General features: G+C 41.6%; 3 protein-coding genes across 3 annotated transcripts; 1 reads left to right on the forward strand and 2 right to left on the reverse strand.

Moving 5' to 3' along the window:
• Positions 1–6,955: 6,955 nt before the first annotated feature.
• Positions 6,956–15,728, reverse strand: abtb1 (ankyrin repeat and BTB (POZ) domain containing 1). Its single transcript, XM_084554369.1, has 12 exons — positions 15,431–15,728; positions 14,786–14,848; positions 14,634–14,689; positions 14,411–14,555; positions 14,136–14,295; positions 13,996–14,041; positions 12,726–12,842; positions 12,425–12,537; positions 12,230–12,328; positions 11,917–12,084; positions 11,082–11,282; positions 6,956–7,985 (listed from the first exon to the last, which is right to left on the reverse strand). Exons 1-12 carry the CDS (start codon positions 15,484–15,486, stop codon positions 7,779–7,781), a joined length of 1,431 nt encoding a protein of 476 aa, XP_084410495.1. The 5' UTR covers positions 15,487–15,728; the 3' UTR covers positions 6,956–7,778.
• Positions 15,729–16,211: 483 nt separating this feature from the next.
• LOC311494006 (deoxyribonuclease-1-like) lies at positions 16,212–21,459 on the reverse strand. The gene is made up of 9 exons (XM_084552838.1): positions 20,876–21,459; positions 20,542–20,630; positions 20,367–20,453; positions 20,169–20,281; positions 19,751–19,863; positions 19,393–19,550; positions 19,197–19,293; positions 18,974–19,106; positions 16,212–16,410 (listed from the first exon to the last, which is right to left on the reverse strand). Exons 1-9 carry the CDS (start codon positions 20,954–20,956, stop codon positions 16,292–16,294), a joined length of 990 nt encoding a protein of 329 aa, XP_084408964.1. The 5' UTR covers positions 20,957–21,459; the 3' UTR covers positions 16,212–16,291.
• A 106-nt stretch (positions 21,460–21,565) lies between these two features.
• On the forward strand, positions 21,566–25,140 carry LOC311494005 (keratin, type II cytoskeletal 8-like). Its single transcript, XM_084552837.1, has 9 exons — positions 21,566–22,015; positions 22,157–22,365; positions 22,478–22,538; positions 22,690–22,785; positions 22,889–23,053; positions 23,234–23,359; positions 23,768–23,988; positions 24,655–24,701; positions 24,796–25,140. The coding sequence occupies exons 1-9, from the start codon at positions 21,755–21,757 to the stop codon at positions 24,885–24,887; spliced, it is 1,278 nt and encodes a 425-aa protein (XP_084408963.1). The 5' UTR covers positions 21,566–21,754; the 3' UTR covers positions 24,888–25,140.
• The last annotated feature ends 14 nt before the right edge of the window (positions 25,141–25,154 follow it).

Genomic DNA, 25,154 nt, shown 5'->3' on the forward strand with positions numbered 1-25,154 from the left:
AAGATGGATTGCTGCGTGACAGTGTGACCACATCGGAATCGTGAGAGAATCCATCTTTCTTATTGCAAACTGTGCTGCATTCGTTAATACACAGGATTAGATGTTACAATCCCTTGTCCCAAGATCCCAGGCAAAACACATTTAGAGGCCGTGTCCGACTGAGAAACCCTAACAAACCTACAGTCATCGCATTATGAGATATGACGATTAAACCTACGGTCTACATGAACCAAGTAAATGCTGCTGGCTTGTATGGTCCACTGCTGGATGATATTTGGTAGAGATGTTCATCTTCCCTTTGAAGATGAAACCCATGGACTTTTGCTGAAGCGCTACCATAAGTTCCAATAGGTACTTGACATGAAATTTGGAACACTCATTCATGTTCCCCTACAGGATAATCATATCATTCCACAGCAGCCATTTTGACATGCAATAGCTGGAAAGGCACAGGTGTGACAAATAGCTGGGTTCCATAAAGGATATTGTGTGGTGTGTCAACAGCAATATCAGAAAGTGAAACGGGTACATCTCTGGGAATGGAGCAACATGTCACCATTTACACTGGTGCTTTTCCAGCAATGACATGTCTGCTGTGAAAAGACAAATCAGTTCGGTGACTCACTTTGTGACTTTTGTCATAATGTCAAGGTGTTATCATGTCAAAAATTTCGAAAAAACACTTGTGTTTAGTGATAATCAACAAATGTTATCATGCTAACATGCTAAAGATTACACATCAGTGTACCTTAGCATTTGTATTAAAGCCCCCAAAGCTGCTAGCATGGTGTCAACTCTTTATCTTGTGTAGAAATAAATGAATAAATGTTCTAATTAGTGAGTGAGGTTTAGGTACGTGACAACTCAAATGTTGCTCTTATTTGTTGTTTAACACACAGCAGAAATGACTGGGCTGCACAGTTACATAATTAGTTGATTGACAAAAAGATCACTTCCGACTATTTTGTAATCCTTTACTAATTTCAGGCAAAAATTGTGAACAATGCTCAATTTTCTCTCAATACTGCTTCTTAAATAAGATAGCTGGCTAGCTGTGAATAGTAAAGTTGTAAAATTAACCACTGAAATATTTTTAATCTCTATTCCATATTATGAAAGCACAGTTTTACCATAACATAAGCTGCATCTCACCCAGTGCAGCCAAACAAATTGATGCATAGAGTTCCCCGTAGTGCAGTCTTAATCTGGAGAATCAATGCCAAACAGATGGCACAGCCACGTGTTTGTATGTCATGTATCGGAGGTAAAGCTCTTATCTGGCTGTACCAGGATGGTGCCCACTAAACACAAACACGGTGTGTATATTACAGATAAAACGTGTAGTATTAACGGGGAGGCATTTGTATGAACAATAAAAGAATAGTCTTTAAAGATCAAGTTTAACTGTGGTATTATGGTCACCGTATTGTGGAAACTTTGGTGTCTCAAAAACGGGAAGTGAATATGTGTTTTTGTTAGAGGCTATGAAGCAAAGAAATTCATTGCGCAATCTTTTTTTTTTCTTTTTTTTAAATCACTCAGATCAAATTTCAGCATAGACCAGTCTTAATTTCATGCTGCACCCGCTTTAACGTGCGCGTTTCCTCGTCAGCCTTTCAGAGGCAACATCTCGTGTGAGCCCTGTAAAGAAAATAAAGTGTGTTTCAAAGCCACCCCGTCCCCCTGAGTTTCAGTGGTTGTTTCACCCTATCGTGAACAAAAAGCTCTGTCAACAGAACAACTGCCTTCTGGTGAGGGTGAAATGGTGAGGAAACAGGAAAGTGACTGGGGAGAAAAACAAAATGCAAGTTTGGGCGCTCACTGTCTGTAACTGTGACAAAAACCAACCTTGAATCTAAAGTAGCCGAACACACACAGGGTGACAGGAGAGCTTTGTCGAGCTGAAAATGCTTACAGAGAAAACATTCGAGGCATTATGATAAAGTCACCTTTACAACAGAAGTGAAATATCGAAATCCGCTTTTAATAATTATCAAAGAAATAGAAAACTTTGCTCTCAAAAGGTAAAAGTCAATTGCATCAAATTCCACCTAGTTTTAGGTGTTAAAAATAAATAAATAAATAAATAAATAAAATGTGCTCATTCTTCAGTTCTGAAAACTAAAATTTGTCTATTTGTGCCATTTATGTTTGATATAAATGCCATCTACCACTAAGCTGAGAATACGTTTATTTTTATTTTGTTTCAGCTTGTCTCGGTCGTTATCTTTTGTGTGAGATAGGATGCTAATGTTAATGACACAGATAAGGCATAACTTCTGTGCTGCTGTTGTGTGGAAAGCATGTTAGCTGGTTAGCATATAGTACCTGACATGCATTGCAGTAACGCTACAACATGTGTGTGTATTACAAACTCATGCTCTGTCATTCTCGTACCAACCTTGGTGCAGGTAGCCACAGTAGTCTGCCCGACTGTTTACATTTGACTAGTTTGAGGGCAGAGGTTGTTGTCCCGGATAGATTTAGCTTGTCTTTTGTTAGAGGTCTCTCTAAGGGCAGAACAGTCACATGGTGCGAGTAAATCCTATCTCACATGCAGACGCTGTTGGTGTCTCTCAGCAGAGTTGGCCGTGTTCTCTACTAGCAACCTTGTGACTCACCTCAGGTGAAGCATTATATTGTACTATACACAAACAAAACATAGATACAAGAAAGGATTAAGTGAGCATTTATGTGACCTGCAACTGAACCTACACCGAGCTTTGCAGATACACAGAATGCGTTATTACTAGATAAATTTACTCTCAGAGCGTCCACTGTCTTCGACAAAGCTGACTAATGCGACCACTGCTCCTTTGCTTGTCTGTGCCCTGGCTGCTAATGCTTCAAGGGAGCACGTAAGGCTTAATCCCATATTACCGTGGCTATGTTAAGTGTAAGCATCTGACTGTCACACTTCCAACCGGAGCCTTCACGCAGAGCAGGGAGATAAACAGAATTCCTGGTTGATAAGCTTGAGCTGCAATCAGTGTTTTTGAGACTTTATAGGCATCCTCAGCCCGGCATTTGCAGGGCATGGCTGTGAAAACGAGGGGGAGAGCGGCCGGCCGCTGAAGCCCTCTCATGTCAAGACAATCCCATAAAGAGATCTTCTTGGCGGGAACTTGTCGTTCAGTTTGGTGTGTATGTAGTCTTTACGCTGCCATTTCTTACATAATGGCTGGCGGGGACTATTCTACATTGGCAGTAGTCCTAAGTCTAATGTCTAATGAAATGTAAATGCAGCTTCCTGCAGTGCCAAACTAGGCCTGAACATATAGCACATAGACAGAAAATAATGCATATATATATATATATATACTGCTGAGTGTGTCAGGATCACGCAATGTTCTTTAATGTTTTTGTTAATGATTTTGTTATAGACTTATAAATTTAAAAATGGGGTTTAAGATGGAGTGAAGATGTAAGAGAGACAAAGCTTTTCAGGTCAGTGTCTGGCTAATTATGGGCTTACCTCTCTCCCTCTCCCTCTGTCCCTCTCTCTTTCTCTCTCTGTCCCTCTCTAAGGTGGTAATCTCTAACTAATAGCAAATTAGGATATTGGCAGTGACAGCAGCAGTGAGTTATGTCTTCTGTCACCTGGGAGGCCATATCTGTACTCAAGGTCGCAAATGTGCATTTGTTTAAAATTACCGAGAGAGCCATTGATTCAGGTGTGTTTTCATTTTAGAGGCTGTGGCTTGAAGAACTATTGCAATGTGTTGTACCGACACATGTTTCTATTATTTTGACAACCCCATTTTAGTCAGTTAGTCGACGTTAATACAGCTATAATAATATTGATGAAATGATATGAAAGGTAATAATAGGACACTCACATGGACTCAGAGTAGATTAGATTTGCTTTGTTCTCAATATTTTGAATGCACCTTTATTTGTAATAGAGTATTATCACACTAGAGTATTTATTATTATTTTTACATAGAGAAAAGACATTTCCTCTCACCACTGCTGTGAAGCAATTAGTACTTAGCGAAATACATGGAACGAAGTGCACTGTAAAAAATTACATCAGAGGTAAAGTAGTGTAATATAGGTATAAAGTTGCATAAAATGGAAAATAATAAAAAAGTCACCACACAACTTATTTGCTCATGTTATCAACTTTATGTCCGGCCACCTGCGGCCTTCTCCATCTGTTCCAGTATGCAGTAAATCCTACATGCGTGCCACATATAGAGTAACATCGAGATGAGCATGTTGGAAAGACATGCGGACAGATGGTGTGAATGACACAGCTCTGCACGTCCTGTGCACGTCATCCATTTTGCACCTGAAGGGACATTTGATAATTAGACAGCCAGCACAAGATAGATGACATTCCCAGAACTGTGGAGTACTGTCAAGAAGATGGGCTGCCATGATGTTATTGTAATCAAATCTGCTTCTAATGACCTGACCAGTAAGTGCAAATTGAAAACTTTTATTCATAAGTGGATGAGGAGATGGTTGTTTCTCCATTTCCTCGGTTGAGTTCTGTCCTTGCAGATCGCTGCAGATGTCACGGTGAAGTCTCGGTGAGTCACACAGTGGCATGACTCGAGAACATAAAGAGTTTTTTCTTTTAGGAGCTGCACTAGACACATGACAGAAATATGAGTCACAACTCCCAACAACTGTGTTAGCACAAGTCTTATGTTGGAGCCAGTTTGGAAAGGAAGTGATTATTTTAAATGTTCATGTGTGCCATATCAAACAATAAACGGCGAAAGGTCACGTTAACATTTGATTATGTGGCGTCGCGTGGGCATGTTTCAAGTGATTCTTCTAAATAAGATCAATTCATTCACGAGGCTGAGAACGGTCATGGTTGAGTTAAACCTTAAACAGGCCTTCACTTGTAAACTATCGAAGGAGATATCATCACAAAGGACAAAGGGAGGATCTAATTAACTGCTCAACCGGGAGTGTTGTTGCAGTGGAGGTGACCACAAGATCTGATTGTGAGTCATGGAAACAAAAGTGTTGTGCAATCCAGGTAGAGGAAAACAGATTGAGAGTAGTCGGTGATAGCTGTGCTTTGAGCTCAGTGGTGGTTAAGTGGAATAGCGAGCTAACATTTGCTAATTTGCACAAAACACAAGGTAGCAGAGGATAATGGCAGTTTTATTCATCTAGAAGGTATCTGATCTTAAAGCAACCAATTGGATCCTAATTTATCCAATAGCAGTCAAAACATTTCAGTTTTAAAACTACAAATGTCAAGCTCATGGTGGCACTAAAGGAAAAATCTAATCTGTCAATTTGGATTCATTCTCTGTACATAAATGCCTGAAAGTCTGGGAGCCAATCCACAGCAATATTTCATTTATAGGATAAATGAGACACTTGTAATGCTGGTGGCTCTAAATGAAAAGTCATTCATCTTCCACGGATATCTCACCAAATCACATGGCAACCTATAGATTCAGTTTTTCTATAAAAGCCAAATATTTCAAGCAGCTGGTGGCTCTGGATGTAAATCAACAACATAATTAATCGTCATCCTCTTGAACAATGCATGCCTGTGCAAAATTTCATCTCCCTCTGTCCAGTATTTGTTAAGATATACTGCCAGTTAATGTCAAAGTCTTGCTTTCAACTAGATCCAAGTCCACTATTTTCAGGCTTCACTCTGTCCTGCTCTGACCTGTAGGCATATACGGGTGGTGGGGGAGCTGAATGGGAACTAAAGAGGCGCTTTGACTTGTAAAGTCTCCAGGGAAGTGAATAATATATGTTGAGAAATATAAGTTATTCTTGTACATTGTCTAAATACCCATTTGTCTTTGGTAGGTCGTAATAAACTGGACTTTCCCACCAAAGATTAACACCAGAGTTGCTTAGCAACAACCCTAAAACATGTCCAAAAGAAGCTCACTGGGGTAATAACTAATTGTATTGTTTATTCTTGTCTTTTTTCGGCATGAAAGCCTTCAAGATGCCGGGCTGGAAGCCAAAACTTTTGCTTTCTAAAGGATGGCCTTTGTGTTTGGGTTGAACTGCACTTTAATGTGTCCTAACAGCAGCTCTGCTCCTCAGTGTCCTCCCTGCTGGGATGTGAGCTCACCCACTGTAGACAACCTCAGGGCTCCATTAGGGTGACGCACAGATTTGTCTTTGACTCTTTGAATTGAAATGGACTGAGTCCACAGGGACGGCAATTACAAACATGTACACACATCTAAATTACAGCTAACATGTAGCCATGTAGCCTCACTTCGTTACTGTCTGCACATCTCGACACCATTGTGAACATGTGATTGATGAGTAATGTGAAAAATGTCTCTATTCAGGAACGGTTCCCAGGAGTTCAGAGACATGGATGAAGGAATTCTTTGTTTCTCACACGAAAAAGGTTTGAGAGACAACCAATCTCTGGTGAAACAAAAAACTCACAGCCACAGACCCAGTTTGGTGTTAAACTGTCAAATGGCGCCATCTTTAGGTGTCTTCCTTAACTTGTTCATCTGACTCCAACACTACAGGCCTTATTTATGTTGTTGTATTCAATAAATTAATAAAAATGCTGAATATGGTACAGGAAACCATCACACCTCCTTATAGCTACATTATATAAAGTAGAATATTGGTTTAACTAACAAAAAACGAGATTAAAAGTTTACATTAATTCTACCAGAGGCAATTTGAGCTAAATGCTAACATCGTATGCTAACACATGATAGCAGGTATTATTTTCGATGTTAGCATGCTAACAAACAGACTATAGCAGTTACTTAAAATTAGCATAATATGGGATTTATCAATTGCTGACAAATATTTTACATTAGCACATCTGCCCATGATTACATTAGTGTGTTTTATTATGTTTATGTAGTGCTAAATGATGGGGTTAATGCATAAATAGTGTTATGATTGTTTAAGTAAATTCAATTCACTTTTATGAAGCCACAATGCTTCAAAATGATTAATATGCTGAATAAAACACTGCTCATGCTTGCAATACCATGTTTATTTGGTAAAATTAAGAGCAGTTATTTATACATTTTTCACGATAGTACATACAATAGGCAAGAGGTGTTGTGAAAAAAGAAAAGGTTAAGTGTAAGTATTGAAGCAGGAATTACACATGTTCAAACGATGAGGTGAACTACAGCAACCAAATAGAAAATGAAAGCTGCAGACGGTTCTGCAATATCCTTACTGCGAGAAAAAAACAACAACAACTATATTCTATGCAACCTCAAAATAAGACACAAGACGAATATTTTCATGATAAAGAAGGGGAACACAAACCTCTTTTTATCCGTACTTTCCCTGTGTGAGAGTGTCAGAACATAGACTCAGCTCTTTGTCAGCATAAAATTAAATTTCATAGGGACTGACATAAAATATATTAACTTTGTCGGGGCCAAACTACATTATTAAAGAGCTATATAACCAGCCAGTTTAAAGTTTAAACTACGAGCTAAAATAAGGTCATGCATGTGCAATGCAAGGGTATTCTGATGTAAATATACACAAGAAATAATGCACAATTCTTCTTTCAGAACAGATTCACATGATATACCAATTACCTTTCCTCACATTTGATATGAAGAAAGAAACTTTGAACATTACCAGCAGTCTCTGAATATGCCCCTATAACTTCAGAACCAAAACTTTTAAATATATACTCTGTGCAATATACTGTAAATAAAATAAAAACTACAAACATATACATTTGTATGTTTTTCTTTTCCCCCTCACTACAGATGTTTGTTATGTCCCCTTAAAAACCAATCTACACCATCCGCACCACAAGCCTCCAAATTCCCTCAGCAGTCAATGTTAATGCTGGAGAGCAGCTCCTCCAGGGCCTCCAGTTTCTGATTGGCCTCCTCGATTGCGCTGTATGTCTGCACGTTGCTGGTGATGTGGTAGCGGATTTCATCCACCAGGGGCACGGAATCCGTCTCCTGCCGCTCCTCCAATGATGCAGCGTCCTCTTTGATCATCTCCGCAAACTCGGGCTGCTCCACCAGCTGTGGCAGACGAGTTAGACAGATATACAAGCAAATTCATCCAACAAGCTCTGTAGCACAAACTACTGTAATATGGCTTCAGAGGCCGATCTGTACTGAGACTTTTAATATAGCGGCAATGATGATCATCACTAATGGATCAGTTTCAGTTACTTTCTTTGATATACTGCTATTTGTGACAGGGTTCTTATTTTCCTGTGTTTCCTTATGTTTTTTACTATTTCAGTAGGCTGTTCATGCTGTCTTTTGTAAATTTGATACGATATAAATGGTGATAGAGTTAAGACACAATATGAAAAACAAATCTTTACAGACTAGTGCACTATTTGGCAAGAGACTCCACATAGAAACAATGAAAGCACATCCAATAAAAGCTAAAACAAGATCAACAGGGATGTTGAGTTTTGTTGATAATGCACCATGCATCCTTCATCCATCCTAGAAGTTGCTTCTGAATGACAGGTGGGGAGTTTGTAACAGGAACATCTGTGGGTGATGCCCACCTGAAAGTCGCAAGACTACGGTTCTGTTAACAACCCAATACTCACCTGCAATTGAGGAATATGTTCAAAGGAATATGTTATTTCCTTCACTTAACCGTAACAACCAATTCATGTCCAGAAACTCCAGACTCAAGGTGTGAAAGGGGATGCAAATAATTTTGTGGCAGACATTAAGATTGCGTTGTAAGTAGGGGTTGCACCGACTACTTCAACATTTTGATGGTGAATTTCATTGTTTAAAATTATCAGACCTTTAGCTGCTATACACGGAAAGAGGCTTCTGAGATATACCGCTTTTTTTTTTATCCCAGCTACATTATATTATCTTACAACACGCTGTGAAGTACTATAAAATGCTATTGATGGTGCCGATTTATATAGGGTATACATATCTGAAGCGCACAGTATTGATAAGCGCATGTGTTTATCTTCAGTTCTGTTGGTTGAGGTCGCTGTGGTTGTAGAGTTATTTTTTTTTAATTACAAGTATCAGACTAACAGTGTTTACGGTGCTGACGTGGGCTACGGCCGACAGTTTTGTGTTCAAGCTTCAATTACCTTGCAGAAAAGCCTCAATAGCTTCTTTTGTGTGATACACTGTAGTATGTATTCAGGTCAAAAATATAGATTTCCTAACTATCTACTTTTATGTGTGACTTCATCGACTACTCTACATCCACTCGGTTTTCACCACATATTAGTCGACTTTAAAAAATCCAAGGTCGTTCAACCGTGGCTGATAATTGATGCTTCAGACCGCCTCCCTCGTCTAGACAAGGGTTTTCCAGTTTTTCATAGATGGCTTCTTTTACTCCTCTTTCAAACCATCTCTCATCTCTGGCTAGAAAATTCTTGTCCTCAAAAATGTGTCGCTTGTCCTTCAGGTGTACGTGGACTGCTCAGTTATTGTAAACAGACCCTAGTCATAGAGTCTCATGTGTGCACCGCTAACAAATAAAAAACTAAACTCTCGATCTGTCATTTATAACAGAAGAAGCCACTTGGTGAATGAGTGGTGAACATCTTCAAGAAATGCAAAGTTTGTGGACCTATTTTTTGAATTATCAATTAATACATAACATCTTGTTAGTGTAAAAACCAAAATGGAGGGATGACTAATTGTGCTTTTACACAGAGCTGCACACTGGAACTATTTTCCTTCTCACATTATTTTATGCAAACTAATATAATACACTGCAGGCTCTAGTTTTATGTTCCGTGTACAGGCACAAGACTTTCATTCTTCTCATCTACCGCTGACAATAAAACACATACGTATACACTGCCTGGCCAAAAAAAAGTCACCACCTGGATTTAACTAAGCAAATAGGTACGAGCCTCCTATTGAATAAATACTGCATGGACGATAATCTTTCAGCTGGCAACAAGTTATTTAACCCCAACTGATGCAATGAATAGCTGCTCATTTCTTAAACAACCATGTACACATCCCGTGGTCGTGGAAAGAACTACTAAAATTGGGTTAAGAACTGTCCAGCGCATTATTCAAAACTGGAAGGATAGTGGGGAACCATCATCTTTGAGGGAGAAATGTGGTCGGAAAACAATCCTGTTTGATCGTGATCAGCAATAACTTAAACGTTTGGTGAATTCAAATTGCAGAAAATCAACAGTAGAACTCCGGGCTATGTTTAACAGTGAAAGAGCATCTCCCCACGCACAATGCGAAGGGAACTCAAGGGATTGGGACTGAACAGCTGTGTAGCCTTAAGAAAACCACTAATCAGTGAGGCTGACCAGAAAAGAAAGGCTTCAATTTGCCAGGGAGCATAAAGATTGGACTCTGGAGCAATGGAAGAAGGTCATGTGGTCTGATGAGTCCAGATTTACCCCGTTCCAGAGTGATGGGCACATCAGGGTAAGAAGAGAGGCAGATGAAGTGATGCACCCATCATGCCTAGTGCCTACTGTACAAGCCTGTGGGGGCAGTGCTATGATCTGGGGTTGCTGCAGTTGCTTAGGTCTAGGTTCAGCAACATTATGTGTCCAAAGAATGAGGTCAGCTGACTACCTGAATATACTGAATGACCAGGTTATTACATCAATGGGGTTTTTCTTCTCTGATGGCACGGGCATATTCCAAGATGACAATGCCAGGATTCATGGGTCTCAGATTGCGAAAGAGTGGTTCAGGGAGCATGAGACATCATTTTCACACATGGATTGTCCACCACAGAGTCCAGACCTTAACCCCATTGAGAATCTTTGGGATGTGCTGGAGAAGGCTTTGTGCAGTGTTTAGACTCTCCCATCATCAATACAAGATCTTGGTGAAAAATGAATGCAACACTGGATGGAAATAAATCTTGTGACATTGCAGAAGCTTATCAGAACAATGCCACAGTGAATGCGTGCTGTAATCAAAGCTAAAGGCGGTCCAACTAAATATTAGTTATTTTGGTGGGGACTTTTTTTTTTGGGCAGGCAGTGTATTTCCTAAATTGCAAATTTTCAGGAAAAGTCACAGACCTATTAATGTACTGATTCTACCTAAGGAATAAACATAACGATATCCTAGACATTCTCCTGTTGTCCAGCCACAATAAAGCTTACAGTAGCGTGAGAGACCCACCTGCTCAATGATCTTGGCCATGAACTTTGTGCACTGATCCTCCAGCCGAGACAGACGGAAAAGCTTGGCCGTCTTCCACATGTATAGAACGTTGTCCTCGCATATAGTCTTGCCGAGCGTCTTCCCACACAGACGCTTCAGCCCCGGCAGGAGATACATGTCAGCCACACACAGCACATCGAACACGTTCTCCGTCATCAGCTGGACGCAAAGAGGAAGCAGTTAGGGGTCAAACAAAAGTGATGAACAATGGACAAGTGTTGATCATTGTTTTATTATGAGCTGGATGACAACGCAATACGCCTCTGATGCTGCCATTTTAGTGTGTATCAAGGTTTCAAGTTTTCCATATGTGTAATCGAAGTAACTCTGACCTCGTGGTGAGAAATCAAAAGTGAGAGTTCAGAAACTCTTTCACCAGATCAGCACGGCAACATTAATTTACTAAGCAATTTCTCTGTGTTTGCAATCACTGGCTAGACAAGGATTAGAGAAACAAATATAATTCAAATATGTAGGATGTAACACAGGCCGAGGATGCAAAGGTAGGTGACGACACATGTTATTGGTCATTTTAAACCTGCTGTAAAAATAAGACCTGCAGTATCATCACCGAAGTTGACGTGGCAACCTTGTTTTACATAATCAGAGCAAATTTAGCATTTATTTGAATTTGTGGCCAAAACTGCCATTGTTAAACTGCAGGCTTAACTTGCAGCTTATTTTTCACAAGCTCCCAAGGAATAAACCAGAGGCACACATTCGTCTATTCCTGGTAGTTTGTATCCTTGACACACAGTTCCGCCAAGTAATCACAGAGAAACTGTGCACAAACCTCTGTGTCATCGGTGTAGATGTAATACATGACGTGGATGAAGATTTCATGGGAGATGTTGTGTAAGGTAATCACTGGGATGCTGGGCTGGGACTGCAGCTGCTCTCCCTCGCTGAAGTGGTCCTTCAGTAAGGCTTTAAAATAATCACTACGTCCACAGAAAAACGCCTGGAGAACACACACACACACACACACACACACACACACACACACACGTAATGAATACCTGACATCCATCTGAGTGTCAGATTCACAGCAGGGTGTGAGGGTCTGTGTGTGACTGAGGAAGTCTGTGTGGGTTTGTAGTTCCCACCTTATGACAGGAGAAATTATAGCCATCGACTCTGAAGCAGATGTCAGGATAAGTAGGGAAGTGGTCGACGCTGTTAAAGGGAAGCTCACCGAATCCAACCTGGGGATGATCAACACAACAATGAACAGAACTGGTATGATAGCAGCTGCAGCGTATTCAAATTCTAATGTTTACTGCTGTTTATCTAGTTCTTACTCTTAGTTCAGTGGGAATAGCACAGTCTGCTAACTGAGCCATCTCCTCCCGAAGTTGACAGCTGTGAGGCTCCAGGCTGAGAACTTTCACACAGATTCCTGGCTTGTTTGATACTTCATTATTAGGAGACAGAAAATAAAAAGAATCTGATCACCCATGTACAGAAAGAAATGCAATCAAAGCTTCAGATAAAGATTAGCACGAGATTTGAAAAAGTTTATAAAGCTGTGCATGTTATGAAGGTAATATAATACAGCGCAAGTTTAAACAGTGTAAATGTAAACCAAGAGCCTTCACGTACCAAATTCATACACCTGTTTGCATTTATTCTCCAGCTCCTCTATGAGATCTGCCATTTTGCACTGTTTAGCAAGTAGTCTGCTATCCTCCAGAAGACTTATATCAATATCCATTCGACCTGCAGCATTGAGAAATTAAATAAGAGGGTTATTTTTAAACACAGGACTAGAAAAACAGAAGACCAGCATGGGCCCAGTGGTGTTCTTATTGTCAAATCTTACATTACTGCATTCAATTTTTCCTTGGTCGGAGTTAAATATCTTTATTCCAGTAAATGTTTTATTTTAGTCTATTTCTGGAAAAAAATGTCTGGCTAGTATTCCCCAATAATAGAGACCCACTGAAGTTTCCTTGTAAACCAAAAAAAAAAACACATTTACATTCAATTCTTCCTCATAAAAACACATTGTGTGTTACTGAAAGCTAACAAATGTGTTTTTCTTTTTCTTTCTTCCTCAAAGATGATGATGCTTAAACCATGAACCTTCAGGGCACAAGCTCGCTTCTCCAACCTTTATGCCTGCACTGCTTCAACATTAACATTAACAGTGTGGAAAGAATATCCCAGCAAAATTGTCTTAAAACTGTAATCCGAACAGTGCAGAAGCCTGAATGCTTGCGTGCTTGAATTATAGACTGTATAAAGATGGACGGCATAACGTGCTCCTCAAAAGTGAAGCCAAAGCAAGTAGAGCTCCCCCTGGTGACTGGCTGTAGTATAGGTCATAAGCTCCACCCCCTCCATGTTAGTGGATGGGACTTGGGCAACTCTAAACTACAACACTAACATACACATCAAATAATTTTTATTTTTTCAAGGATTGTTTGTCATTTTAGGTAGTTAATATAATACTGATGCAAGTGTCAGTATTTTAAATAACTTTTCGTTTCGATGCTATAGAAACAGGATGTGACATAATGGCGACTACCAGTTGCCATGCCAACCGCTCTGTAAAGCGGTCCAGTGGGTCCGTGAGAGTTGTATTAAATATAAGTACAGTGTATAATCCAACATTTCCTTGTAACTGGTGGAGGTAGAGCAGAGTGTAGTATTAATTAAACAAAAAAACACGAGTGAGTCTGGTAGAAGTGTGGTTGGGTCATTGATATCGCGGGTCTGCGTGGCTCCACTCTCGGACTGTACTGCGCAGACTCTGGCTCCAAAGTTGCAAGATGGCGCCGCCCTTATCGCCGGAAGAATAGCACCAATGTAAGGAAGTGGCGACACATTGTCCATATTTAAACAGTCTATGGCTTGAATCCACACCCACCTGTATAGATATATTGCAGGATGACTCCAAAGGCGGCAGGGTTGATCTGAAATTAAAACAACTTTTATTCATATTGATACAAATAAATATGACTGTTTCTTCCTGTCTTTTGGACATGCAACAAGCCAGGCAACATTTACCAAAGGGTGTTTGAGGGTGATCAGGTTCTTGCCGTTCCACTTGGTCTTAAACATTTCCGTGAAGTACTCTGAGCGTGCGCTGAGAACACATCGGTGGGCCTGGAATGTTTGTCCATGAACCAGGAACTTGACGTCACTGTGCTGGCCCTGCTCTAGCAGCCTAAAGAAAAAAACAAAAAACAGAAATGTCTGGATCAGACGAAGGCACTATACTGTGCTTTTGCGGCTCATTTTTTTTTCCTGTTTTGGAAAAAGCTGTGGACCTCTGCCCTCACATGTGCAGGAAGTAGTTAAAATCCTCCCGCTGCATGGCACGGACGCTGACGCACTTATAATCTTTGAGCATGCGTCGAACGGAGTCATTCAGGGAGCCGTACATACATCGCTCACCGTCAAACGTGTTGGCTTCACACTTGGCACCTGTAAGTCAAGCAATGAGTAGGGTGACACAGCTGAACATTTCAGGGCATTCGTGAACCAGCAAAAATCCAGCCTTACCACTAGCCAACAGGTACTGGACCAACTCCTCATGGCCACAAAGGCACGCATAATACCTGCAGAACAAAGTGTTTACACGTCAAGTAGTTAAGACGATGATGATGATGATGTGTTATCCAGTGAATTAGACAGCCAGCCTGCACTGTACTCACAAAGGGGTGCTGTCCCATTTGTCTCTTACATTGAGGTCCACATCTCTTTGTTCAACAAGGTATCTTAGAAAGAAAAGAAAAGAGCCTAATGAAGTCAAACGAGTAAATCATATGTGAAAGATGAAAAAGATGCATATTATTCACATAACTGATGATGCAACTTTTCAGTTTATTGTTTTATATTAGTTCCTGCTCGTTTGAAAAACAAATGCGGAAGTACTGTTTTTATTTGCATGGAGCCTTAATTAATAAAGACTGGGCTACAACACTGAGCTTGACTATTAGCAGTGTGAGCCTGCCCCAAAGCAGAGGAAGTCTGTGCAGCAGGCAATTCTCCACACAGACACCCCCGATGAGCACCTCTGAGCTCAGCTGACAGCTAGCACCTCCATTACATCTGGAAACTGAGCAGCTGACCCACAAACGTTAGCTAAAGTTTCAAGCTGGGTCATCAAAGCTAATGTTAGCAACGCCGTGTGTGTGTGTGTAACTCCTGCTTGTTTGAACAGGGTTCAGCTGCAAGACTGTTATGGCTACTGTTCTGAAAGCTAACTGAAACAAATATAAAGCCAAATATGTTCATTTTTTTAGCAGACAGGGGAAGGCAGCAACACCACAAAAAACGTAAACAGAGCCGTTGGTTACCTGACTCTACAAATGTCGCCCTTTCTGCAACTACTAAACAAATCGTGCACGTCCATGATCGCCTCGGTGTTTTCAGTCCTCTGATATGCATTGAGACGGCCTGTCTGCCGGACAGGGGAGCGATGGTTTGGTGTAAATTCAGGGTCTGATCGGTGGATGCGGAGAAAGTTTGCAGGCTGACACACCTTCCCGAACAGTTGTTGTCAAGCAGCTCGGTGTTTTGATCGAGGAGCTCCAGCGGTCATGTGACCAAGGAGCTTCCACTTCACTTCATGTACAAAATGACGGAAAACTGACAACTCCACTCTACAACCACCGGACGGAATGGGTGTAGTATTCTGCTGCAATAATAATGTATAATGCTACATTTTACTTCAATGAATCACAGTAGAATGATTATAATTTCAGTTTGTTGACAGTTAAAAGCACGGGCACGTAATGTGAATCAGTTACAGGGTGCGTAAACAGCTCTGGGTGCTTAAATATCCGAGCTCCCTTCGGTAACGTGAACGTCGCTCGGGTCATTGTGTTTGCGCATGTCTTGAAATGCAATTTACGCCTATAAAACCAAATAAAAATGGCTTTATTCGCAGTTATTTAAATGAATAATTTCAATGTAATCAGCGTGTCCAGCTCTCAGAAGCTTATTTTTTGCCCGTGGCTTGATAAAAACACTTCCTTTTGTCGCAGGAACAAGAAAAAGACACACGGCTTTTAAAGACACAACGCTACTTGATTTTAATGGCGTGTAGGCAAGATATGACAGTCCCGAGCGATATAATTGTACGAAACTATTTATTTATTTTCCCATATAATTTCTAAACCATACACATTGTCATGAAAACAACAACAACAAACATTTTAGTGAGTCATATGTTGTGTAATCCGATGCTTTAACAAGCAGATCTGAAGCTGAAGTTTTTCTCTCTCCAGCAGGAGGTTTCCTTTCTGCAGATTCAGCACCTCAGCCTCCAAACTTTCTGTGAGTAGAGAAACACACAAGAACACATGATTCTAGTGACTTAAAAGATATTGAGGCTAGTGGTCTGCAGAAGCTGTCACTAAAATGTAAATAATTTGGCTTCTAGGGTGAAAATTACAAGCATACATCATACAATAGATGAATAGGCCTACCTCCATATTTTAGTTTGAAATGCACATAAGTATAGAATGTTTTTTTTTCGCAGAGAAATCTTGAGGGTTAATATTCTTTTTCTTAAAATGTGGCAGAACTGATGCAGACTAACTGTGGTTTGGTTTGTTGTGAATTAGTTAAAGCTGCAGTATGGATATTTTGTCTCCCCCTTTTGGCAGTTAGAGTAACTGCACAAACAGAGTCAACATGTGTAAGACAGTCTACACCTTGGTTTATACCTGCAGTTGTGCACCGGTGTGTAAGGATCGTTCTGTATCTACACTAGTAAAGCACTAGTGGGAGAATAGTCAGCTGTGTTGAATTTCTCTTTGTATTTCAATCAGTGCCGGCTGGAATTTCGTGACTCATGTTGGGGTTGGAGCTAATACATGACGACCAGCTACTTTTACTAAAATTACACTAATCAGGCATAACATATATATTATATTATGACCACCTTCCTAATATTGTGTAGGTCTCCCTTGTGCCTCCAAAACAGTTGTGACTCATCAGAGAATGGACATGGTCCTTCTGAGGGTGTCCTGTGGTGTCTGGCAACGGGATGTTGTTAGTGGGGGTCTTTGGGTCATATGGGTTGAGGGGAGGGGCCTCTGTGGACCAGGCTTGTTCCAGTGTTATCCCTAGATACTTGATCAGTTTGGGATCTAGCGAATTTGGAGGTCAGGTCAACACATTCGAGGCTGTTTTTCATGTTTTTTTGAGTTGCTCCTAAAGCGTTTTTGTGTGTGTGTCTGTGTCAGGCTGCATCCTGCTGGGGATGACTGCTGCCATCAAGGAGTGTCATTGCTATGGGGTGGGGGTGCCTGGTCTGGTCTAGGTGGGTGGTACAGGTCTAAGTAACATCCACACGAATGCCAGGTCCAAAAGTTTCCCAGCAGAACATTGAATTGTTACGAGATGATCAATGTTATACACTTCTCCTGTCAGTGGTTGTAATGTTATGCCTGATCGGTGTACTTCAACATAAGAAAGAGACGAGCGGATGTGTAGGAGGTCAGGAGGGAGACATTTCTGTGCTTGTTCACAGAGGGACGCGAACAAGAAAATATACTTCAAACCAATCAAATTTTAACATCGCCGTGAGAGAGGTGCATGTCTGGTAACAGATAAAGAATTTATACCTGCTGCAAAAAGACAAGAGATCTACCAAGCACTAATTAGCTTAATCGGCCTTGGATAAACTGGTTTATCAAGAACTAGTGTAACAGGTGTTCATTTATATGTAAAAGTCCTGCACTATTGCTTTTATTTGGTTCATTGAAAGCAGTTAGAAAGCTTGATATGTTAATTCTGGTTGCTGTTATCTTATTTTGAACTGAAACCATGATTAGCACTTATATGGATGTCACTTAAGGGGCGGCTGTGGCTCAGTAGGTAGAGCGGGTTGTCCACGAACCAGAGGGTTAGCGGTTCAAATGTGCCATATGCCGAAGTGTCCTTGAGCAACACGCTGAACCCCCAGTTGCTCCCAGAGCGTGGCACTTGTGTGTGAATGTGTGAGTGCTTGTGTGAGCGAATGGGTAGACGTGTCTGTGACTGTAAAGCAATAGGTAGAAAAGCGCTATATAAAAGCAAGGCCATTTACCATTTGCCATCCCAGGATGCACTGGGGCAATCATGGACGTACAGTTAGTCTGATTTTATGGAGGTTTTCCACAACGATTCAACACCTTTCTATCAGTGGTAGACATTGTCTAAAGGGGGTTAAATTACGAGACTTATGAAAGAAGTATGAAAATAATACCTCACATTTTTCATGTAAATGAATCCTGAAATTGTTCATTTAATGGCTGAATATTCAAATTCCCGTTTTCATTTACTGGTTATTACTGGTTATTTACTAGTGCGTTATTATAGCGAACTGATTATGCTTTAATTTCAAAATCTAAGTTGCTTTTGACAAAAGTGCCAAATGACTGAAACTGGTTCACCCTAGAATCTTTGTTGCGGGTTTGACCTTATGGATTGGTTGCTCTGACAAGTCAAGATGAGTTTTAAGCCACATGCAGTTAATGCGTTTATGCTTTGCGTGCGGACTAACACGGATTTGGTTTAGAATAAGACTTGTTAACTTGATCATTATATCATTACTTTTAGTCTTTTGATGAAAAATTAACTGAACCAAACTTTACACCTTCTAATACAAACTCAGGTTTCATCCCCACAAAGGTAGCTTTGATTGATCACAACATCTTGAAACAACAATCGGGGCTTGAGATAATTAAAGGCTTTAAATTCATCTGTAAAAGACACTCCCGAATTCCAAGAATATTTGCTCACCTGTTTTTCAGAGGCAACATATAAAACATACTTTTAAGCCCAGAGTACAAGTCGAACCCTTCGGTCAGTATCTGTCAGTGACAAGTAATTACAGTTTAAAGCTTTACCTGTGGCAGCTCTTTTAACTGAACCTTGCTCGGTATGTACAACTGTACATATTTGGTTGCTCGTTGTCATCCAGAAGGGAGGTGCGCTGCATAACTCAACTTCCACGGGGTAGCGATCACTCACTCTCAGGGCCTGCGGGAGGGCGCAGAGTTCTGAATGAGGAACGTTCCCTCAAAGCAGGACAGTGAACAGACCATGCAAGTGTGCAGAGAGGCATCTCACCATCTCCTCTGTCAGAGCGAACTCTTTGTGGAAATTGAATGGTTTGGCTGAGTTTGGCACGATGGCTGCCAGCATGTCATCACCGTACACAACAATCCTGTGGGAGATTACATTAATTAGACTTCATATGATGACCTGTACGTCTTCTTCCTCAGAGAAACGTTCCCGCCACAGATTGTTGCTAATGACCACGTGCCTGTCGTAGGTGTGATCGTTCGTTGTCTTTGAGGTGGTGTCCACATCATCGCCAATCAACCAGTGGAAATCCTTGTTGCTCCGAATACGGATCTCCTTCATTTCCTTATCGGTGACATACGCACCGTCTGCCCTGAAGTCCCCTAGGATCATTATATTCTAGAGGATAAACAACCATTTGAGTGCTGAATTAATTGATCAGGATGTAGGGGAAAAAAAAATCCATCATTTTACATCTGGCCATGTTACGGCTTGTTGAACCTTAATGTGAAGGTTATGTGAATGCTGTGATTCCTTTAATATGAAAACAGAAGTTCATTTGTTCGTGCATATCATGGACCCGTGATGACGCGACTCACATCGGTCTTCCATTTGTCTTTGACCACCTGGGAGACATCGTACAGCTCATCCAGCTCTTTCTCTGTGTTCCACGGTCCTGTTCGCACTGGGATTAGCACTATATCCTTCAGCACTGCAAGAAAAACGGAGCTGTAAACTACGAATGCACCGCTCGGATGATCATCCATCATCGTGCCCTGACTTAAAACACGTGTGAATTCACACATTGGATGATGGGACTTGATAAGTCTGCTATCTCCCTTGCATGTCAGATTACATCGGACTCACTACCTTGGAGAAAACAAATGTGGTAAGATGTAGACATGACTCAGACATACCACAGATGTCCCAGACTAAAGACTAAAATCAACACGCACACACACCGATGCACAGAACAGCCTGCCACTCCTTAAGCTTTAGTTGAGCACAGAGACTGACCTGTGTTGCGAGGTTTGAAGTAGAGAATGTATGGCTCCCTTTCAAAAGCGTCCACGTCGTTCACCTGGTTGTCTTCGTACTGATAGCAGTCGATCAGGTCGACCACATCATCCCTTCCATTTAGATAGAGACGTGAAAAGCCATTTGATGGGTTACATTAAAACCATAGCACAGTCTGGTGCTGTGATTCAACCTTACCTGTAGAGAAACAGAAACTGTTCCTTGTATCTTTTTCGTCCCAGGCGCGGACTCAGCTGCAGAGCGTAGTGGTGGATTGTGTTGACCCTGAGATAAGCAGGGCAGTGAAAGTGAGAAAAGGTGAAATGCAGTGACAGTTCTTTGATTCCTTCAGGGATTGAAAACGCAAACTCGCCTGTTCAGTTCTTCCAGCAGCACCATGACAGACTCTCCAGTCACGTCCACCACCTCAAGAATAACTATGATGTCGTATCGAGACACGATCTACAGAAGACAAAAGATTTTAGTGCAAAGTTTAGAAGAGAGAAAGGGTGTGTTTTTTATTCTTCTGCTCTTGTGACGGTAACTCAAAGGCGGCTGAAATAATAAAGGAAAACAGAATATAATCCTTCACCTGGCTGCTTTCCAAACAGACTCTTGTATTTAATGGTGTAAAACATTCACTTGGAGCAAAGGGTAATCACTGCCTAATGCTTTTCTGTGCCTCCATTATGCCGCAGGTGCTTTACCTTTACCAGCGTCGACAGGACATCTTGATACGAGACTTTTGTTAATCCAAACCTCTGAGCGTTGAACGAAGCGATCCTCATGTTTGACGAGAGAGAGGTGCCAGTAAAGACGCACACACGGGTACCTCTGACACTGTACTGTGGTTCTGGTGGCACAGCCCATGCCCAGCGAGAAACCTATTACAATGTTATTTTAAGGGAAGCAGATGATTGGATAATTAGTCTCACAAGGGAGACAGAGGGAGAGTTTAAAAAGAACGCTTAACACCGAGAGGACAGACCAGTTTTTAGTTTTGCTTGTTTACAGCTGGCTGTTATTAACGGCGGTTAATTCCATTTAAGCCGAGGGTGACACACTTCAGCCTGGGCACATTTTTACTTGTAGTGTGGAGAATACTATTGTCGGGTCAATTTTTGCGAGTGGAACTACAGTTAAAGTCACTAAATACTCACTTGATAATTACCGCCTTCTCACCCTGTGTTTAAAAATTCAGCCTTCACCGATCCGAAATTTGCAAAAGATTCAAAACATGCAATAGATTTTGTGTCTTGATGACTTTCTGTATCATAGTACTGATAAATGCTTTCATTGTTGTTCTTATCTCCAAAAGACAGATTAAAGCAACTCGCCCAAAACCGTGAAGCAAGAATGAATTCCAGTGCAACGGGACGAACAAAGCATCAGTGCAGAGGGGGTAGGTGGGAGAAGAGGTGGCATGTGTCGGACTGGTTCACCCGCATTCACAAAACTTTGCAATCTCACCACGCCCAGTCCTGCTGTATAAAGCAGCCAAAAAGATAAAAACAGGCACCACAGTGCTCCTCCACCACCTGAACTCGCCACGACGTCCAGCTGTGAAGCCTCCACACACCACCAACATGAGTCTGAGGAGCAAGAGAAACAGCCGTCAAGGACTCTTCACGTCCTCGGGAAGCTTCAGCAGCAGGTCCATGGGGACCTACGCCATCCCCAAAATCAGCACGGCTAACTCGGGGGGACATATCGCGGCTGTGACCATCAACGAGAGCCTGCTGACCCCGGTCAACGTAGACATTGACCCCGCCGTCCAAGTTGTACGCACCCAGGAGAAAGAACAGATCAAGGGTCTGAACAACCGCTTTGCCACGTTCATTGATAAGGTAAGAGGACATTTCCCTAAACTCTCTCTCTGTGTCAGATTACAATAATTTTTAAACGTCAATCCAAGCTATAATGTTTTGGCATTATTGTGTACTTTATGTATTTCAAACTCTGTAAAATATGTGTGACTTGTGTCCCAGGTAAGACTCCTGGAACAGGAAAACAAAATGCTGGAAACCAAGTGGAAGCTGCTGCAGCAGCAGACCTCGGGCCCCTCGGACATCGAGCCCATGTTCAAGTCCCACATCGCCAACCTTCAAAGGCAGCTGGAGCATCTCAATAATGACAAACAGAAACTTGAGATGGAGAACGGTGTCATGCACAAACATGTGGATGACTACAAGACAAAGTAAGACAACTTGCGAATAGACCGCAAACCGCTGTCACGTTTGATTCCAGATACGATTAAGCGCTCGCTGATAAGGTGGGAATGAGTAACATGGTATCTGTGGGTGTTTCAGGTATGAGCATGAGATCAACAGGAGGACTGATGCAGAGAATGATTTTGTTGTGGTCAAAAAGGTACAGTAAGCAGTCACTGTAGGTGGCTTTACTTTTAAGTAAACAAACAACAACTCATAAAACCAGTTTAAGTTTTGACTTGATTTTCCAGTTATTTTAATTGCTGCAAAACTGCACAGTTGTAATGATGAATTTCTGTTTTAACCTCCAGGATGTGGATGCAGGATATCTGTCAAAGGTGGAGCTGGACGACAAGGTGACTGTTCTCACTGATGAATACCGCTTCCTAGTGGCTTTGTATAATGCGGTACGTAACCATTCACCAGAAATCTTCACATTACGTCAAAGACAATATGCGTGAGTTTGGGTTTTTTTTCTCATGCCCTTGATCGTTGTGTGTTTTATAAAAGGAGCTGCATGAAGTTAAGGAGAGCATCAAGGACACCTCCGTGGTGGTGGAGATGGACAACTCCCGTGGTCTGAACATGGACCAGGTTGTGGCTGATGTCAGGAGTCAGTATGAGTGCATTGCTGCCCGCAGCCGCGAAGAAGCCGAAAGCTGGTACAAGACGAAGGTAAAGGCTTGAATGCATCCGCCCTGGGTCCAACATGAAAATGTGCATGTTGCAGTTCAAAACTAGAAATCTGCAAGGGGTCAAGAATACACTGCAGCTCATAAACACACTAAGATAGCCCAGAATTTTGTCAGGAAGCAACCTTGTCAGACCTGATGGGTTTATTTCTCCCGGAACCAGTTTGACCAGATGAGTGCTGAGGCCAACCAGTACGGCAGTGAGCTGCAGAACACCAAGGGGGAAATAGCTGAGCTCAAACGTCTGATCAGCCGCATACAGCTGGAGATCGATAACGCAGTGACACAGGTGAGTGCAAGGTCCATGGATCGCTTAATATGTTGAGGGTTAAAGGCCACTGGACTCGCTGTTTGATCCTATTTATTTGCTTATTAGTGCCACAAATCAATAAAGTATCTGCTGCAAAGGAACACAATGACAAAGTCTAATACTCCTCCTTAGGCTACATCAGCAAAACTATTTCACCTTCAGGGGAAGGAAACTAAAAGCAAGATAAACCAACTGTGCACCCAGTCTTAAAGTTTTGTTCTGTTTGTCCTGGAGCCAGTCCCATTACCCCTAATAATTAAGAACCAGTCTGATTGCCTAATAGCTATAAGGTATTTTGGCTTCATTATTATTAGGAGCCACGTTTAAAAACTGACAAAGATCGTCAATAAGCTCAGATTTAAATGGGCCTTCTTTCTTTTTTTTCAGCGTACCAACCTTGAGAGCCAGGTAGGCGAGGTGGAGAAGCGCGGGGAACAGGCCGTGAATGATGCGAGGACCCGCATCAAGGACCTGGAGCTGGCTCTGCAGAGAGCCAAGCATGACATGGCCCGGCAGCTCAGGGAGTACCAGGAGCTCATGAATGTCAAGCTGGCCCTGGACATAGAGATCTCCACCTACAGGAAACTGCTGGAGGGAGAGGAGGACAGGTGAGCCGTATTGACGGATCCAAGCGGTGACGATTTACTGATTCCAAATGCATATATTTTGCCTTGTGAGGATCGTGAATTCAAGGTTAAGACTCTGATGAGTTCTCCACTTTTTTAAATTAGTTAGAATCATTGTGGTCTTTGCATTCCCCACCATGCAAATCAACCACTGAGAGTTTGAATAGAGATTTGAATGTATCACACAGGGAGCAGCATGGCCTTGAGCCCACTGCTTTCTAATTCCACAACCACAGAGTTATTTAATTAATCATGCGTAAAAAAAACAAACAAAAAAAACCACACAACTAAAAATAGATCTCAGCTTTGTGTGGCTTTTATTTTCACCTCACTGTGCCCTGGTGTATGACAGCTGGGGATAAATGCAGTTATAGAGTTTGTGTTTTTCATCCAGCAGCCACAAGGGGGACTCAGTGAGCTCATTCTATGTATATACAAAAACAAACAGACTTGTGCTTTCTCAGAAATGGGGCCCTTCTGGTTTTACAAGACAAAAGTGAGGATGAGGGCAAGCTGTTTGGCAAATGCCAGCCTCTCTGTGAGGCCCCCAGCCCCAAACATAAAACACTTATAACAGAATAACAGATGTCTTTAACACCCATTTACTACCACATCTGCGCTTACTGTGTATTCCCTGCTTTCTTGCAGACTTGGACAGGGATCTGTTTTCAGCATCCATTCAGTGCCCACCAGATGTAAGTGCTATATTTTTTACAAGTGGAGATGACATCCTTATCAGCTCCTTCACAAATATAATAACACCCTGTTTGTTTACCGTCCTCTTTCCAGCGATCGCCGCTCCGGCTATCAACGTCCAGCAGCGAAGATCAGGCCCAGTCCTCATCAAGACCGTAGAGACCCATGACATGACATACAGCTAAAGCAGAAACACGCCGCAGTGCTCTGAGCTGCTGTATTAATCTCCTTGTATCCCACTATAAGCTTACTGCACCAATGAGCCACATACAGTCTGTGTGTTGTTTGTGTATACCTCTACTGCTTGTATCACATTCATTGCTAACTTAAAATACATATCGGACTCAGCAACACAATATTCTGTGTTGTTTTTTTTTCTTGGAAAATAATCAAAAGTTGCTGCAAACTTCAAATAAAGGTTCAGAGAAAATATGATAATCATTGCATCCGGC

The sequence above is a fragment of the Chelon labrosus genome (genome assembly GCF_963514085.1).
Source record: "Chelon labrosus genome assembly, chromosome: 10".
In the NCBI taxonomy this organism is placed as follows: domain Eukaryota; kingdom Metazoa; phylum Chordata; class Actinopteri; order Mugiliformes; family Mugilidae; genus Chelon; species Chelon labrosus.